Source organism: Eptesicus fuscus, chromosome 6, assembly GCF_027574615.1.
Source record: "Eptesicus fuscus isolate TK198812 chromosome 6, DD_ASM_mEF_20220401, whole genome shotgun sequence".
In the NCBI taxonomy this organism is placed as follows: Eukaryota; Metazoa; Chordata; class Mammalia; order Chiroptera; family Vespertilionidae; genus Eptesicus; species Eptesicus fuscus.
This window is the reverse complement of record NC_072478.1, coordinates 4,329,902-4,346,672: the sequence shown is the minus strand read 5'-3', so window position 1 is coordinate 4,346,672 and position 16,771 is coordinate 4,329,902. Positions and strand designations below refer to the sequence as shown.

The window sequence follows — 16,771 nt, the reverse complement described above, 5'->3', positions numbered from 1 at the left end:
AGCGAAGGAAATGACTAGATTTTATAATGGATTTGTGAATAAAAAATGTTCAAGGTTGCTAGCACTTAAATAAATATCCTTTTAATAGTTCTGTACACAAATACAACCATGTGAGCTTTAATTAGCAGTTCTCTTCTTTCTTCTCTTCTTCACTGCTGTTTTACTTGGTGCTTTTTCTTGTTTTGCACTGATGGTCTGTGTTCTGTGAATAAAGTCAATTAAGAGTTTACGAACAATACTAGTACCAGAAGCTGATTCACCCCACTGTGCTTGTTAAATTCTGGATCATAAAAATAGGAGGCCTTACTTTTTCCCAGTAGGATATATATAACATTTGCCAACTATGACAGTAAAATAGTGACTAATTCTATAGAATTAGGTCCTAATGTTTATAGACTTATAATGAGAAAGAGACAACTCTTTGTTTATAGTAGGTAAGATGAGAATAAAACCAGAGAAATAAACCAGAAACTGTTACCTTATTTTCTTCGGATTCTTGTCTGGTTCTAAAATGATCGTTTCTTCTTCTTCACTGTCCGACAGCACGATAGGGGCCTCTTTAAGGAAATGTTTAGGAAGCAATGTAAGTACAGGCACCTGGTTTCACTGTATTCAGAAAAGCTATTTCTCCTACAGGCTCAGGTGATGGTTAGCATTTTTGAGCAATAAGTTGTTTTTAAATTAAAGTAGTAACTCGCTGTATTGTGAAGATCTGGAAGCAAACCCTCCGTATATCTGAGGTGGGCCTGTGATCTCTTTAAAAGTTTCCAAATTGGTTTCCATAGCAGCAATTCTAAAACTGTTTCATACAACTCGAGCCCAGTTTACTCTGAGTGCGGGCGGCCAGGCCTACTTGGTTCTTTCCTTCCCTCAGGTAACTTCTTGGAGCTTTGAAACAGTATGCTTGATTCCCCAAGTATGTCTTTAATTACATCATCATTCTGTACATTCATAATAGAAAAGTTAGGGGAAATCTATCTATCTATATATCTATCTATCTATCTATCTATATATCTGTGTGTGTGTGTGTGTGTGTTATACACACACACACACACACACACACACACACTGAGTGGCCAGATTATTATGATCTCTGAACGTATAATAATCTGGCCACTCAGTGTATATCCTATATAATAAAAGGCTAATATGCAAATTGTCCCCTCGGCCAGGAGTTCAACCAGCAGGCTGGCGGCCAACTGCCCATGTCCCCTCCCCCTGGCCAGGCTGGCCGGACACCACCCATGCACGAATTCATGTACCAGGCCTCTAACTCTCACTCACACACACACACACACATACATATACACATATACACACATACACAAGAGGCCCGATGCACAAAGATTCGTGCAAGAATGGGCCTTCCTGCTTCTGGCACCGCCTTCACTCCACCTGGAGCTGCCTTTCCACTCTGGCCCCAAGCCGCCTTTCTGCCTTCCCATGCTGCCCAGAGGCCCGGAGTGGCTGAGGTGGTGCGGAACGCCTGCGTAGTCACCATGGTGACGACGCAAGTGTCCCAACCCGCTCCTGGCCGCTCAGAGCTTGTGTATGCAAATTAACCCACCATCTTTGTTGGGTTAATTTGCATACTCCTGATTGGCTGCTGGGCATCACAAAGGTACAGTCAATTAGCATGTTACTCTTTTATTAGTGTAGACATATATATATGCTGAGTGGCCAGATTATTATGCGTTCAGAGGTCATAATAATCTGGCCACTCAGTGTATATGTATAAGTGTGTATATATCCTCTTGTAGAACCAATTTAGAAACAAGCCAAGATGCCATTCAAAGTGCTCGTGCCACTCTATAAGGTTCCACAGTTTATCTTAGAATTTGTTAATTTTGGAGATCTAAATTTTTCATTTCTCCCTATTATAAACACGGTAATGGAAATACCTAGAAACATAGTGGTTGGGCCAAAAGGTATATATACATTCCAAATGATACTGCCAAACCCCATAAATATTGTTCCAATTTACATTCCAAGAAATAGTCTATGAAGAACCCATTTTCTCATACAACCTTGCCAACGCTAGTATTTTTAATATTGCCCAATACAGCAGTCACAAAATGCTCTTATCTTTTTGCTTTGAATTTATTTCCTTTATTACTACCAGGGTTGGCATATGTAACTGGCCATTTATATGTGAGAATTACTTTGTAGTTTTCTCCTGAGCCTTCATTAATGATACATAATGTGGATTATCCCTTTCCCCAGTTGGCTGTTGGTATATCAGGTTTTCAGTTAGTTTCTCACTTTGTTTATAAGCTTTAGAAAGGCTTTACCTGCTCTGTCCTCCCAACTGGCTTAAGTCCACCTTTATTATTCAGTTGAAAATATTAATCTTGAAGCTAGCAATTGAATATTCTAGCAGTTAGTCTTATTAATCTTAGAAAAACAGTTCACAAATATGTAAAGGAACATATGAAAGGATGCTCACTGTAGCACTGAAACAGTATATCAATAAGGGAATAACTAAACCAACTAGTAACATTCAACACTACAGAATTCTATGCAGCATTAAAGACTGACTGATGAATATGTAATTACATGGAAAGTCTAAAGCTTCATTCATGGTCTCACTGTGGAAGCAGCGTATATGCTATAAATATATCCTATATAATAATAGGTTAATATGCAAATTGACTGAATGGCAGAATGACTGGTCGTTATGACGCACACTGACCACCAGGGGGCAGATGCTCAACACATGAGGAGTGCCGCTCAGCCAGAAGCCGGGCTCACGGCTGGCGAGTGCATCGGTGGTGGCGGGAGCTTCTCCCACCTCTGTGGCACTAAAGATGTCCAACTGCGGGGAGCGGGCCTAAGCCATAAATTGGACATCCCCCGAGGGCTCCCGGGCTGCAAGAGGGCACAGGCCGGATTGAGGGGTTCCCCCAACCCCCCGCTGAGTGCATGATTTTCATGCACCGGGCCTCTAGTAGTAAATAAATATCTGGACCAAGCTCTGGAAGAGTGATGCCAAACTGATCCCTGGGAAAGTGAATAAAGGTCCCAATCAATGGGGATGTTTTTTCTACAAAACCCAGCAAGCTCAGTCATGCTCACAGGCACTGAATTCCTCCTCAAAGGCAGGCTGGACTGTGCATCACAGACTGTAAGTGCATCCTTTAGTTCCCTGCCCACCTAATGCCTATATTCTTCCTCGTATGATTTGTTTTTACTACATAAAAAACAACAACTCGTGATTATTTTCTAGTGTGGGCCAAGCAAGAAGTTGGTTTTCCTGGAAGACGAAACACCCACAGGTAAAAACAATTGCTCCAGTTCTATGTATTTCAGAATGCAAGAAACACCTAGGACTACACGTTTTCCAGGTACTAGGATTGTGTACCAATGTAGGAGCCAGAACTAAATGTTAGAACTCAGCCCTGGCTGATGTGTCAGTGGTTAGAACGTTGGCCCTTGCACTGAAGGGTTGAGGGTTCTATTCCTGGTCAAGGGCATGTACCTGGGTTGCAAGTTCGATCCTGAGTCCCAGTTGGGGCTGGTGCAAAAACCAACCAATCAATGTGTCTCTTTCACATCTATGTCACTGTCTCTCTCTCCCTCCCTTCCTTCCACTCTCTAAAAATCAATGGAAAAAATATCCTCAGGTGAGGATTAACAGAAAAATAAGTAAACTTTAGAATTCAATTCCTCAGTCACACAAGCCACATTTCAGTGCTCAACAGCTGCATGTGGGTGGCTAGTGGACCTGTTATATGAGACAGTGTAGATGTAGGACATTTCTGGTACTGTAGAAAGTTCTATTTGAACGCACTAATGTTACAGGTTTTATATGTTTCACTCTTAAGAACTACAAAGAAAAAGTAGCATGCAGGAATAAGATCTTTAAGAAACCTCCTTAAAACTGGCCCAGAGAGAGATACATAAAAGAGAACAAAACATTAAAAATGCAACTACATTTACATATCAAAGAGCTACCACTACTCCACAAACAAGCATATTCCTTTAGAAAAGAATTGGAGTTAATAGTGGGTTAGCTTCAACAGTTTAGTTGAAATTCAGTTCCTCTAAAAACAGGCACTGCTAATATAAAAATAATCCCTATCTTAGTGGTACTTTATAAATAGGGATAGATTCTATACACATATAACTACATATATAATTTACATGTCTACATCCTATATATAATACAGAGGTAATATGCTAATTGGTCCTAACGGTGTCCGAGTCACGATCACGACCAGTCAACGGGTTGCGCACGCACAGGAGCTGGAGGGCAGGGACGGGGGCGGGGACTTCTGCCCCCAACAGAGGCACACCCAGGCCTGCCCAGCCCTAACGTCTCACCCAGCGCTGAGGTGAAGCTGCCTGCCTGTGTCCCTGACCTGGGACGTGACGCTGTCTGCCTGTCCCTGACCTGGGACGTGACACTGCCTGCCTGTGTCCCTGACCTGGGACGTGGCGCTGCCTGCCTGTGTCCCTGACCTGGGACGTGACGCTGCCTGCCTGTGTCCCTGACCTGGGACGTGACGCTGCCTGCCTGTGTCCCTGACCTGGGACGTGACGCTGCCTGCCTGTCCCTGACCTGGGACGTGACGCTGCCTGCCTGTGTCCCTGACCTGGGACGTGACGCTGCCTGCCTGTCCCTGACCTGGGACGTGACGCTGCCTGCCTGTGTCCCTGACCTGGGACGTGACGCTGTCTGCCTGTGTCCCTGACCTGGGACGTGACGCTGCCTGCCTGTGTCCCTGACCTGGGACGTGACGCTGCCTGCCTGTGTCCCTGACCTGGGACGTGACGCTGCCTGCCTGTGTCCCTGACCTGGGACGTGACGCTGCCTGCCTGTGTCCCTGACCGGGGACGTGGCGCAGAAGCCGGTCTCATGGCTGGCCAGCGCAGTGGCAGGAGCCTCTCCTGCCTCCACGGCAGCACTAAGCTGACCAATGGCTTAGGCTCGCTCCCTCCATTAATCAGACATCTCCTGAGGATCCCAGGCTGCCAGAGGGATGTCTGACTAGCAGCTTAGGCCCAATCCCCCGGGGAGCAGACCTAAACCATCAGTTGGACATTCCCCAAGGGGCCCTGACTGCAAGAGGGCACAGGCCAGGCTGAGGGACCCCGCCCCCACCCTGAGTGCACGAATTTTCATGCACCAGGCCTGTAGTCTATAATAGTAAAAGGGTAATATGCTAATTAGACAGGACATCATTCCGGACAAAGCCAGGGCCAGAGGGAAGCCCGGATCCCGGGTGCCTGCTGGTGGCCAGAGCAAAGCCCAGGTCCCAGGTGCCAGAGGGAAGCCGGTACCAACAGCTGGGGGAAGGAAGGCCTATTCTTGCACCATTTGCATGCATCGGGCCTCTGGTCTAATACTAAAAGCCATAAAGTACCACCCACCTTGGCTTCCAGTATTGGAGACTTCTATCCCCACGTCCATCCTCACTCCATCAAGAATGATGGCTTCATCGCTGCCGCCTTCATCCTCATCTTCTTTCTCAGAGTCTTCAAGGTCACCCCAGGAGTTCTCTACTCCTTCTCCAATCTGGGCAGTTCCAGGAGTCCAGAGCACAGGTTTAGAAACACTTAACAGTTAAAGGAAGTTTTCTTTTTAAGACAGAAGTGTGCCTCAAAGTCTTAGGAGAAGAAATTTACTAGCTTATACTATAGGTGGCTGAACAATGAAGAAAAAACATAACTCAAGATTGTTATGGACATAATGGTGAGAAACATCAAGAGACTGGCTCTGAACATTTTAGTTGTATACTAATATATCTGGTGAATGTAGAAAAAATTCAAGAACAATGTGTAATAGTGTAGAATGCTTGACCGTGCCATTGAGTTTTTCAAAAGAAAATGAAACGCTATAAATTGGCTTAGAGATTTTCTGGATTTTGTAGGATAGCTGAAGAGAAGGTGGACATTAGACCATCAACTTACTGACTCTTCACTACCTGGTATCTTAAATGTTTTTTCTAACAAAGTCTAGTGTTTCAGAGAAATGTCAGTATGTACCCTCCACAGCCTCGTAAGGCCCCAGTGGAATGAGTCTTGTTGCTCCTGGAAAAGCAAACCCGGCACCAGTAAAGATACACGTCTGGGGGAGGCTCCGCTTCAGCCAGGATCTCTTCTGCTTTCTCCTCGACGTCAGAGGTGTCAACAGGGGCCTTTTCCATTTTAAATGCTGTGATCCTTTGTTTTGCTATAGACTCTGCAAAGCCAAACTTTCCACCTTCTTTCCTGTGTGTGGTATTTGGGGGAAGAAAAGGGGAGGGGGTGGATGATAGATGGACGAGAAGACAAAAAAGAAAAAAATGTTAACTATTATACCCTTTGGTGAGACTAACTTATCCTCACCAATTTATTATGCCTATCAAGAGACATAATACAAGTCCCTGTAATTACCATGTATTGAATCATGTGCTGGGCACATGCCAAGGGCTTAAAGTAGGTTATTTTCTAATCCTCAAACCAGCCATACAGGCAGGCATTAACCTCCACGTCGCAGAAGACACTGATGCGGGGCTACAGGTCCGGTGTAATGTCACATGGGGAGAAGATGGGAATCAGCCCAGTGTGTGTCCTTTCAGTTAATCTGCGTTACCAGATTCTTTTTCCTAAGAACATGTTTATTTTTTTAAAGAAAAATATTATGTGGCTTTTCAATACAGACTGTTTAAGTTGGAATACAATACAACAAACAGTTCAATCAACTTTCAAAAAACATTTAGTATATTCAACTGAGATTAACAGATAAGGAAAGTGTGTGGTTACCCCTGTGCAAGAAGAATCCTTAACAGAAAAATCTATATAAAGACCACTTGGTTCTAACAAAATTAAACTTACCGAACTTTCTGGTCATTCTCCAAAGCCTTCTGGATTAGCTCTGTGATTTCCGCCACTTTCACACCAGCTATTTTACTGCATCTCAAAACCTGTTTATAAAAATGAGCTGTTATTTAACGACAACAAACCAAATAGCTTTCTCTAACAAAACCAAGAACGAGATTAGCTTTTCTAACTTTACAACTTAAGCCTGCCTTTGTTTCCTAATGTAATGTAGACAAAATAAAGCAAGTTGTGGGAGTTGTTTTAGAATATTTGAAGGACTCTGACATTAAGGAAACAGACCCAAAAACATCCCTTCGGCACTAACAGACCCCAGGAAAGGCCAGGACGCACACATGCTCAGTGCACTGACTGCCTCTGTGTGAGTGAGCGACGTCAACAGGCCACAGAGCATCCCTGGAGCTTTCAGAAAGCAAGGTTCTCGGGAGTCGGCGCCTAATGGATGCGTCTCTGGAGTTAGGGCGCTGGGAATGGCAGTGATGAGAAAACTTACATTTACTGCACACTTAACGTATGCTACAGTGTCACACGCCTACTTACCTTTACATTCTTCTACCAATAAAGTGTCACTAGGAACTTACTCCCTATTTTACAGATGAAGAAGTGGAGGCATGAAGATCTGAAATTATTGGCCAAGGCCAGTCAGTCTAATGCAGAGCTGGAACTCCAACAAAGCAGGCTGTGCCCAAGCACCTGCACCTACAGTACCTGGCAGCCTCTTTTCTAAAAATCGGTGGGAATCTGATATGGTGCTGGGTTTGAGAACTGCTTATTATATCCAAATTCTACAAGTACTTTACTTTTAACCTCACTCCTATGTGTGACACTTTTTTTTGGGTAGAAATATGAACCTCGTTCTTCCCTGGAAAGTACCGTGTCTCTCTACCCAGAGAGGTTAGACTCTGGAGGCCATGCATGGGCGCAGCAGGGAAGAGGAAGGTAACTCGTCTCATCAACAGGGTGATGACAGTACTGAAACCGGATTCCAATACAGCCAAGGATGAATCACTGGAAATGCCCTTGTTGGATTTTAGTTAAAAAAATGAGAAAAAGCTTCTAAATGGGATGTTAACCACAGCACTAACCTGCTCATTTAGCAGCATTATCCCACCGCTGGACTGGATGGTACAAATCTCTCGGTGCTTATTCACGGCAATCACCAGCAAGCCATCCATGACACGCTCCTCGCGCTCGCTGGGATCCACCAGTAAAAATGTTCTGAAAGGAATGTTAAACGGACCCGAACAAATCATGTCAATTTTAAGATAATGGATATTTTTTTAAAGATGGCATTAATAAAGTCCTAAGCCTGTGAATTTGAGTCATTTTAAGGGGAAAAGATACAAGAGAATTTGTTTTATGGATCCAAAATAACACTGTGTATATTGCTAGCTATCACAGTAAAATCAAGTTCATAATAGTTTTTTTTTTTAAATAATATACAATCAAAATCTAATGCTATCACTTGGATTAAGTAACTTGTGGCTCATTAATAAAAACTTGATAATCTGGTTAATCTTAGAGTCTCCTTAATGGCCTGTGCTCTGAATGTCTCTCAGGTTCTGGTAATGGCTCATTTAGAAAACACTACTTCTGTATGTCTAATGGTAGCCTCAGTCACTTGTTTGCTGAGCCCTTCTAGTGTAGTGAGTCCAAGCTAAGTGCACAATACTGGAATTCGAAGATTTAGTAGAAATAAAATGTATTTCGTGAACAAATTTAAGATAATGATTACATATTAAAATAAGGTAATACCTTAGATATACTAAGTAAAATTAAATATATAGAAATTAAATTTACCTATTTTTACCTTTTTAATGTCTGGGAAATTCTAAATTACATGTATGACTCACGTCTTTCTTTTTTAAAAAAATATTTTATTGATTTTTTACAGAGAGGAAGGGAGAGGGAAAGGTAGAAACATCGATGAGAGGGAAACATCAATCAGCTGCCTCCTGCACACCTCCTACTGGGGATGTGCCTGAAACCAAGGTACATGCCCTTGACTGGAATCGAACCTGGGACCCTTCAGTCCGCAGGCCGACACTCTATCCACTGAGCCAAACCGGTTAGGGCAGACTCACATCTTTCTGCCTGATGTTGCTGGTCCATTTCCCTCTAATGAAATTCTACACTACAATGACGGAAAGGTGAAAGCTTTCCTCTGGTTCTCATTCATAAAACTGTTAAAAATATGTATAGCTCCCTTTGTTTCTACAAAGATGTAAGGCCCAGGCTTTCATGTGAAGGCACAGGCATGGCCCCAGGCCCCCAGGTTTGCTGCCGTGGGAGGAACCAGCAGGGAGTTGTGAGGAAACTGGGAGCCGAAGGAGCCGACTTTCCCAGGCGAGAACCGTTTCCCATGCCTGATCCTAGAACGACACCCCTGAACGTATTCCAAAGTCCTGCTTCCGTTAATCCTGATTCTCTCCCCACTTCCCCAAATCAGAGCTGAGCATACAATTCTCTAAACACCTACATACCTCCAGGAAACAGAAGCTGCTCCCAAGTGGTAGTAAATTCATAAATTTATGATATACCATGAAAAGAAAAATGTCTCTTCTATGGAGAAAGCTCTTTTCCAACTACAGCTCTTACAAGACAGGGCTACAGTGAGAAATGCAGTTCTTTCTGGGCTGTGAGGTGCTGTAGTACGGAAGGAGGGTTGGCCTATTTGCCCACAGCACATTTCCCAGCTGCGATGCTCACTTCGGCCACGAGAGGAGGAGACTCACCCCTGCTGGAAGAAGGCAAAACTGACGCAGATGGGCATGTGGTGGATGCTCAACGGGACAGGGTCCCGCTCTTCCGGAGTGTACTGTTTGGAAATAAGAGAACATACAAAAATCATCCTGTACATCAAACGTAAAATAAAGAATGAACTCCCCTCAATCCTCAATGAGTACTTAAATAACTTTCTATTACCTATCTGCCTTTGTCGCTAATGTTCCTTAAAACTTTATGCATTTGGCCCTAATCGGTTTGGCTCAGTGGATAGAGCGTCAGCCTGCAGACTGAAGGGTCCCAGGTTCGATTCCGGTCAAAGGCATGTACCTTGGTTGCGGGCACATCCCCAGTAGGGGGTGTGCAGGAGGCAGCTGATCGATGTTTCTCTCTCATCAATGTTTCTAATTCTCTATCCCTCTCCCTTCCTCTCTGTAAAAAAAATAAATAAAATGTTAAAAAAAAAACAAAAAAACTTTATGCATTTGTCAAAAAGCGGTATTGAGGTATATTTTACATAAGTCCACTCATCAGAAGGATAGGATTCACATTTTAGTACCTTTCTAATACATTTACAGTTATGCAACCATCACCCCAATCCAGCTTTTTAACATTTCCATGACCATCCTCCCCCTACAACCTTCCTTGAGCCTGTCTGCAGTCAATTCTCACTCCCAGCCCCAAGCAACCATCGATCTACTTCCTGTCTCTATAAATCCGCCTTTTCTGGGCATTCCCTATAAGTGGAATCAAACAATTTTTAGTCTTTCGCATCCGCCTCCTTTCAGCTTAGCATGTCTCACCCATTCTTTGGTATGTATCAGCTGGTTGGTGCTTTTTACTGCTGAATTGTAGTCCATGGTACGGACAGACCACATTCTGTTTCTCCATTCTCCAGTGATAAACATTTGGATCGTTACCAGTTTGGGGCTATTACAAATATGCTATGAACATTCACATAAAAGTCTTTGAGTGAACATACGCTTTCCTTCCCGTCCTCTTGAGTAGATTTCCAGGCATGGAATTTCTGGGCTCTATACGTTTACACTTCGATTTTTAAGAAACAGCCAACCTTTTCCATTGTGGCTATACCATTCTGTAATACCACCAGCAATAACTTTCCAATTTGTTTTTCTCTTTCTGCCTTTAAAATTCTTTGTCTTTAATTTCTGGCATTTTAATTATGATGTGTCTGGGCATGGGTTTATTGGTTCTTCTTGCTTGGGGTTCTCTGTGGCTCCTGAACTTGTGTGGCTTTTTCCTTTTATCAGGTTAGGGAAGTTTTCTGCCATAATTTCTTCAAACACCTTCTCTATCCCATTCTCCCTTTCTGCCTCTTCTGGCATACGTTATTCTAATATTGTTATGTTTCACATTGTCCCACAGCTCCCTTAAGCTGTCCTCCAGTTTTTTAATTGTTTTTTCTTTTTGGTTCTCTAATTGATTTTTTTCAACCCTGTTTCTAATTCACTGATTTGATCCTCAGCTTCCCCTAATTTGCTGTGTATTCCTTCCATTGTGTTCTTTGTGTTATGTCATTCTTTATTTCCAACTGTTCTTTTTTCAGTTACTATATATTTTTTTCATGCTGTTGACCACCTTTATCATCATTACCCTGAACTCTGTTTCAGATAAAATTTCTTATCTCTGCTTCATTTATTGTTCTTCTGGAGAATTCTCTTGTTCATTGGGTTGTTTCTTTGTCTCCTTATTTTGGCTGTTTGTTTGGGTTTGTGACTATGTATATATTAGGTAGATTTTCTACGCCTCTCAATCTCTAGTGCAGGACAGTGTCAAACACTAATTCTACCTAATTAGATCAGTCAAAGACTCAAAACCTCCAGAGACCACCTCTACCTACAGACTGATAGGATTCTGACTTGAACTGCCCCCAAGCAATCATCCTCAGTTGTGGCGAGTTTTTTCAACAGGGTGGGGCAGTTGCTTCTGCCTGGAGGCTAATTGTTACTTTTAATCTCTTAAGTGGCCAGGGCAAGGTGTTTTCCAATAGGGTGTGTCCACTGTCTTCCCCCCAGGCAAGGCAGATGTCTGCTGGGAAAGATGTCCTCCGGCTGTGTGAGGGAATGACTCAGCACAGGAAACTGGGGGGTTGTCTGCTTTCTGAGCTCTAACCCTCGAGTTCTCAATCCTGGCTTCTGCTCACACAACTCCGGTCCACTCTGCCCTCCCTCTGCCGGAGCACAAGGTGGGTGGCTCCACAGGGAATTTCATGCATTGGCCCTTTAACAGGGTGTGTGAATTTTCAGCTGTCACTCCCTGGCAGACAGCAACCCCACTGCTTTTTACAGACAGGTGTTATGTGGTTACTTTCTCAGTTGTGGCTCTTTGCTGGGGGGACCAGCTTGGGGATTAGATCCCAGAGTTCTCAGTGGCAACCCCCCACAACTGAGATATCTCTCGGGAACTTCAGTTGCTGTCTGTGGGCACCCTGCCAGCCCTTTCACGCCTCCGCCCCTCCTATCAGTCTCTATGCGATCTGCACTTTCGGTTCTCGGGTATTAGTGTTCTCTCCTGCGAGTCTTGTGTTGATTATTCAGGAAGTTTTTCTGTATTTTAGTTGTAATTCCAGTTTGGTCCTGGGAGCGTGTCTGTGCAGCATCCACTTACCCTGCCACCATTTTTAATGCCCCTCTACAGTATTTTTAATTGATACCTTTTTTTTTGTCTACTAATCACTTACTTGTTTTTACTTCTTTATACCATCTCCCTCCTCTAAAAGACCACATCTCTACTGTCCCTACTTCTAAGTCTTTAATAAATCTGCTCCCCTCCACTGCCTAAGAGCAGCATCATGAATGACTGCTTAGAGAATCTGGACCTCTGATGTTTCCTTTTATAACTCCAGGACTCAAATTACCACCACATGCACTTTCACAATTCTAGCATGTAATTTACATAAATTAAAATGGACATACTCAACAGTGGTTTTCAAAATGTGGTCCTTGCACCAGCAGCATCAGTATCACCTGGGAGCTGATAGAAGTGCACTATCCTAGGTTTTACCGCATCCTCCTCTGAGGGTGGAGCCTAGCAATAAGTTAGAACAAGCCTTACAGGTATTTCTGAAGAACTTTGCCACACAAGCATCTCACTGTGCTGAGACTCATGTATTTTTCACACATATGGTCTAAACGTAAAACAACTAGTTCACCTATGCTCAATCCAAAGAAGTCATCTAGTTCTATTCTAGAAAGCCAGGCTACGGTGTGCTTTTACTAACAGATACTTCACTATAGGATATTTAAGAGATTTCAAGGACAATTTTGACGATACGTAGTTTTTGCCTTGCAAACATATTTTATAATATACCTATTTCCATCTACAACAAGACCTGACCAACAAGTTGCCTGCACATCAAGGATATTCACTCATTCAGAGGGGAGCATGGCTCACATCGTGGGAGCTTACCAGTGTTACTTCATCTCCTTGGACAGACACGTCAGGTCTTCGGAAGTGACACAAGGCTACAATGGCTGCAATGCTGGCGGCATCAATAATATTTCCGTCATGATTTAATAAATGTAGGTCCACACGTATCTGCCAAACCTGAATGTGAATTTAAAACAAAAATAAATCCTAACTGATCACAACCAGTGGCTATTTAAAAGTAAAAGTAACATTATGTGCCAAATTTTCTCTTGCTGTTAAAACAGGGTTATTTCTTCTCTTGCTATCAATAAAACTGTATTTAGAAAAATGTTAAGTCAGACCAACATCTGAAATACCAATAGTTTACCGTTCTTTGAGTCATTTGACAACAGTAAAATATATGCTCAAAATATACAAACCATTCTACATTTAATACTAAAATTTCCCTAACAAGCCTAATTATATTTTTATTGTGTCTCCTAACTCAAAAACCTCAACCTCTTAGGTTTTACTTGACAATATTTATGATAACCCTACAAGTAATTCGAGTAGTGTCACATTCAAGCTTGGAACGGGGAAAGGCTAAGGGACTTTCTGAAGTAAAAAAGGTGGTCAAAAGTCCTAGCTGGTTTGGTTCAGTGGATAGAGCACTGGGCTGAGGACTGCAGGGTCTCGGGTTCGATGCCAGTCAAGGGCACATGCCTGGGTTGCCAGCTTGGTCCCCAGTAGAGGACATGCAGGAGGCAGCCAATCAATGATTCTTTCTCAACATGGGTGTTTCTCTTTCCCTCTCCCTTCCTCTTTAAAATCAATAAAAAATATATTTCTAAAAAAGGAAGATGGTCAAAATACCCTAATCAAGAATAAAGTTCTAGTACCATCATGCACAACAATAAGATTTCCAATACCAGCCTGCCACTGACTCACTGTGTGGCCTATCCAGATGAAGGACTGAATCTGTTCTTCAGTTCTTCATCCAATAAGGAAAACATTACCTGCTTCCATCAACTGACTTAAATAACATAAGGAAATAAAAATATATGAAAAACCAGTTCTCTGAATAAGACATTTTTACACAAATTCAAGTTGCTATTTTCACAATGTTTTTTGTCCCTTCAGAAAGAGATGACACGAAATTCTAGAGGTGGCACCCAGGAACATTTGAACTAAAGTGAACCAGTATAAAAATAAGTCAAGTGAAACTCTGAGAATGAATGTAGAGATACAGGGATCGATGAATCAACAATATTCATCCTAACTAAGAATTTAGGGCATACTCCCCACCTTTTCACCAGCAACAACACAGAGAGATTCAGTGTCTATACACTTCGAATTTCTTAGACATCTTTCCAAGAGACGATTCAACTTCACCAAGAGGTCTGACTGCCTATGAAGATAGGAATGGGCTAATGTCATGAATATGACACTAGGCATTAGAACAATACCTGGCCGCTGCTCTCGTCTTTGGTGAAAGCAGTTTAAGAAGGAGATTTAAATACCTGCCAGGTTCAAATGCCGGGGCAGCCATCTGAGAGAGCTCAAGGTTAAAAAAGAGTATACCTTCAGTTGCCCTATTGAGTTTTGGAGAAACAAGTTCACAGGAAACCTGTCCAAGAACTCTGCAAAGACAAAGTACAAATCTGTTGACTAAATACATTTCCTTTCCAATTAAAAAAATCTAAAACAAATACTAATTAAGTTTCAATCTTACTCTGAGTAATAAGACACTCGGCAGGATACATCATTAGAGGCTTTATATTACATATAAAGTATAGAAGTAGAATATATACAGGAAAAAAAGTGCATATTGGTGTACCCAAAGAGATACAAGAAAAAAAATCTCTTATTTACAATACTGATTATTCTACAGATCCTTAAAAAAAAAAAAAAAAAAATCAATGACCTTACCTTCTCCTTTCTAAAATAAGTATCTATTCATACAAGATACCTTGAAAACTTGAGATTTCTTAAGAAATAAATTTTCCTATGGCACCGGTTCACCAACATTATCTGACCAATGTCCTCACAACTTCCAAATGAGTATTAAAAACCGAATTCTCGGACACACCAGGGCCATGAAGGCATGCGGAGGAAAAGTCCGGGTGAAGACACAGGGAGAATGCATTTATTTGTAGCCAAGAAGAAAAGTCTCAGGAGAAATCAGCCCTGCTGTCACCTGGATCCTGGACTTTTGGCCTCCACAACGTGGGACAATACATTTCTGTCATTTAAGCCACCCAAGCAGTGGTATTTTATGACAGCCCTAGTAAGCTAATACACACCTTTAAAAACACTCCAGAAAAAAAAACAAAAACAAAAAAACCCAATTCTCATGTCACTCAGGAAAAACAGGTAAGTAGGATCTACTTATTGACACGACATGCAGGAAACTCGGTGCAATCAAGAACTATAGGATACCCATGTGGCAGGAAATATAGTTACGATTAAAAATTTTAAGTGCGACTATAAGTAAAAAAATAAATCTTGCATTAAAGGAACTATACTTATTTTTGGCAGCTAAACAAAGTACAGTCCAGACTTCCTAGCTGCTCGGTCAACAACTGAGTCAATTACGTTCTTTTAAACTTCCCGCCACTGAGCTGCTAACGCGAAGGCTCTGCTACCTTGTTTTCCCGAGCTCCACGACACAGCACCCGTAATCCGTCCCAAACGAGATCCTGATGTTCCTGTAATCGTAGGTTTGTCTGCCGTCCAGCCGCTGAAAGCACAACATTCGCTCGTTTAGTTCCTGGGCAATCTTCAGCGAACAGCTACTCGGAGCGGGCCCTGGGCTGGGCTCCCGGGGGAAGCGGGATCCTGACCGCCCCACAGCGGGAAGAGGTCGTTTCTTAGTTCGGAGCCAGCTCGAGCCTCGAGAAGAACCCACTGGAGACAAAACCCGGGGCACTGGGAACACCCCCCAGGGGTTCCGAGGGCCCGGTCCGCGCGCGGCCGCGCCACCCAGCGCCCGCGCAGCCCGAGGCCCCCGGGGCCGTCTACCTTCCTCTCCTCGATGGCGCGGAGGAGGAAGCGGCGCTCGCAGTTGGAAAGCGGCGTCTCCTTCATGCTGCCGGGGCGCGGGACCCACGGGCGCGGAAATCCGTGGGGAAAGGGGAAGCCAAGCCTCGGCACGCGCGTCCCGCTCGCTGGCGGCGCAGGTATTACGTCACCAGAGCGGCGCAGGCGCTTTGCGTCACCTGTCTCGGCGGCGGCACGTGCGGAAGCCGACGCTGGGAGGCGCCGCTGCTCACGCTCAGAGCGACGACGGCGCGGGCGCCAGGGGCCTGAGAGCCCCGTCGCCCAAGGCTGCGCGTCTCTGAGTGGAAATATCTCCCCTTTTCTCATAAAGTGCAGGGGCGGAGGGGACCCCAAAATAAGCACCAGTCGTAGAAATGAACACCAGCGCCGCGCTCTCGCCCCGCACCCTTTCCTCAGTTCTAGCGGGGCGGGCTGGGCAGGTGTCCCTGCGCCCCACCGGTGAGGACACCGGGGAGGACACCGGCGAGGCAGGCGCGGCAGGCGCGGTGTGGCCGCTGGGACGCGCGCGAGGCGGCGCCGGAACGGGCGGAGGGGGAGGGTGGGGAGAAGGAGGCTGCGCTGGGGTGGGACCGCGGAGGCCCGAGAGGGCGATGAGCACTGAGAATGTCCCACTTCGTAACCAGTGATGTCGGAACCACCCTTGGCTGTTAAGTCTTCCAGTCTCTCCAGTTATTTTTTTTAAAAATAATTATCATTGCTACCTGTTTTTTAGTGCGTTTTTAATATGTTTTTATTGATTTGAGAGAGAACATCAACATGGATGGGCTGCCTCCTCCACGCCCCCTGCTGGGGGATC

At 44.0% G+C, this 16,771-nt stretch overlaps 1 protein-coding gene across 1 annotated transcript; it reads right to left on the bottom strand.

The window, feature by feature from the left end:
• Nucleotides 1–59: 59 nt before the first annotated feature.
• On the bottom strand, nucleotides 60–16,105 carry EXOSC9 (exosome component 9). Its single transcript, XM_008158648.3, has 12 exons — nucleotides 15,937–16,105; nucleotides 15,561–15,655; nucleotides 14,436–14,555; nucleotides 14,221–14,323; nucleotides 12,976–13,113; nucleotides 9,558–9,640; nucleotides 7,908–8,040; nucleotides 6,820–6,908; nucleotides 6,067–6,213; nucleotides 5,374–5,558; nucleotides 479–557; nucleotides 60–202 (listed from the first exon to the last, which is right to left on the bottom strand). The coding sequence occupies exons 1-12, from the start codon at nucleotides 16,000–16,002 to the stop codon at nucleotides 118–120; spliced, it is 1,323 nt and encodes a 440-aa protein (XP_008156870.1). The 5' UTR covers nucleotides 16,003–16,105; the 3' UTR covers nucleotides 60–117.
• Nucleotides 16,106–16,771: the final 666 nt, after the last annotated feature.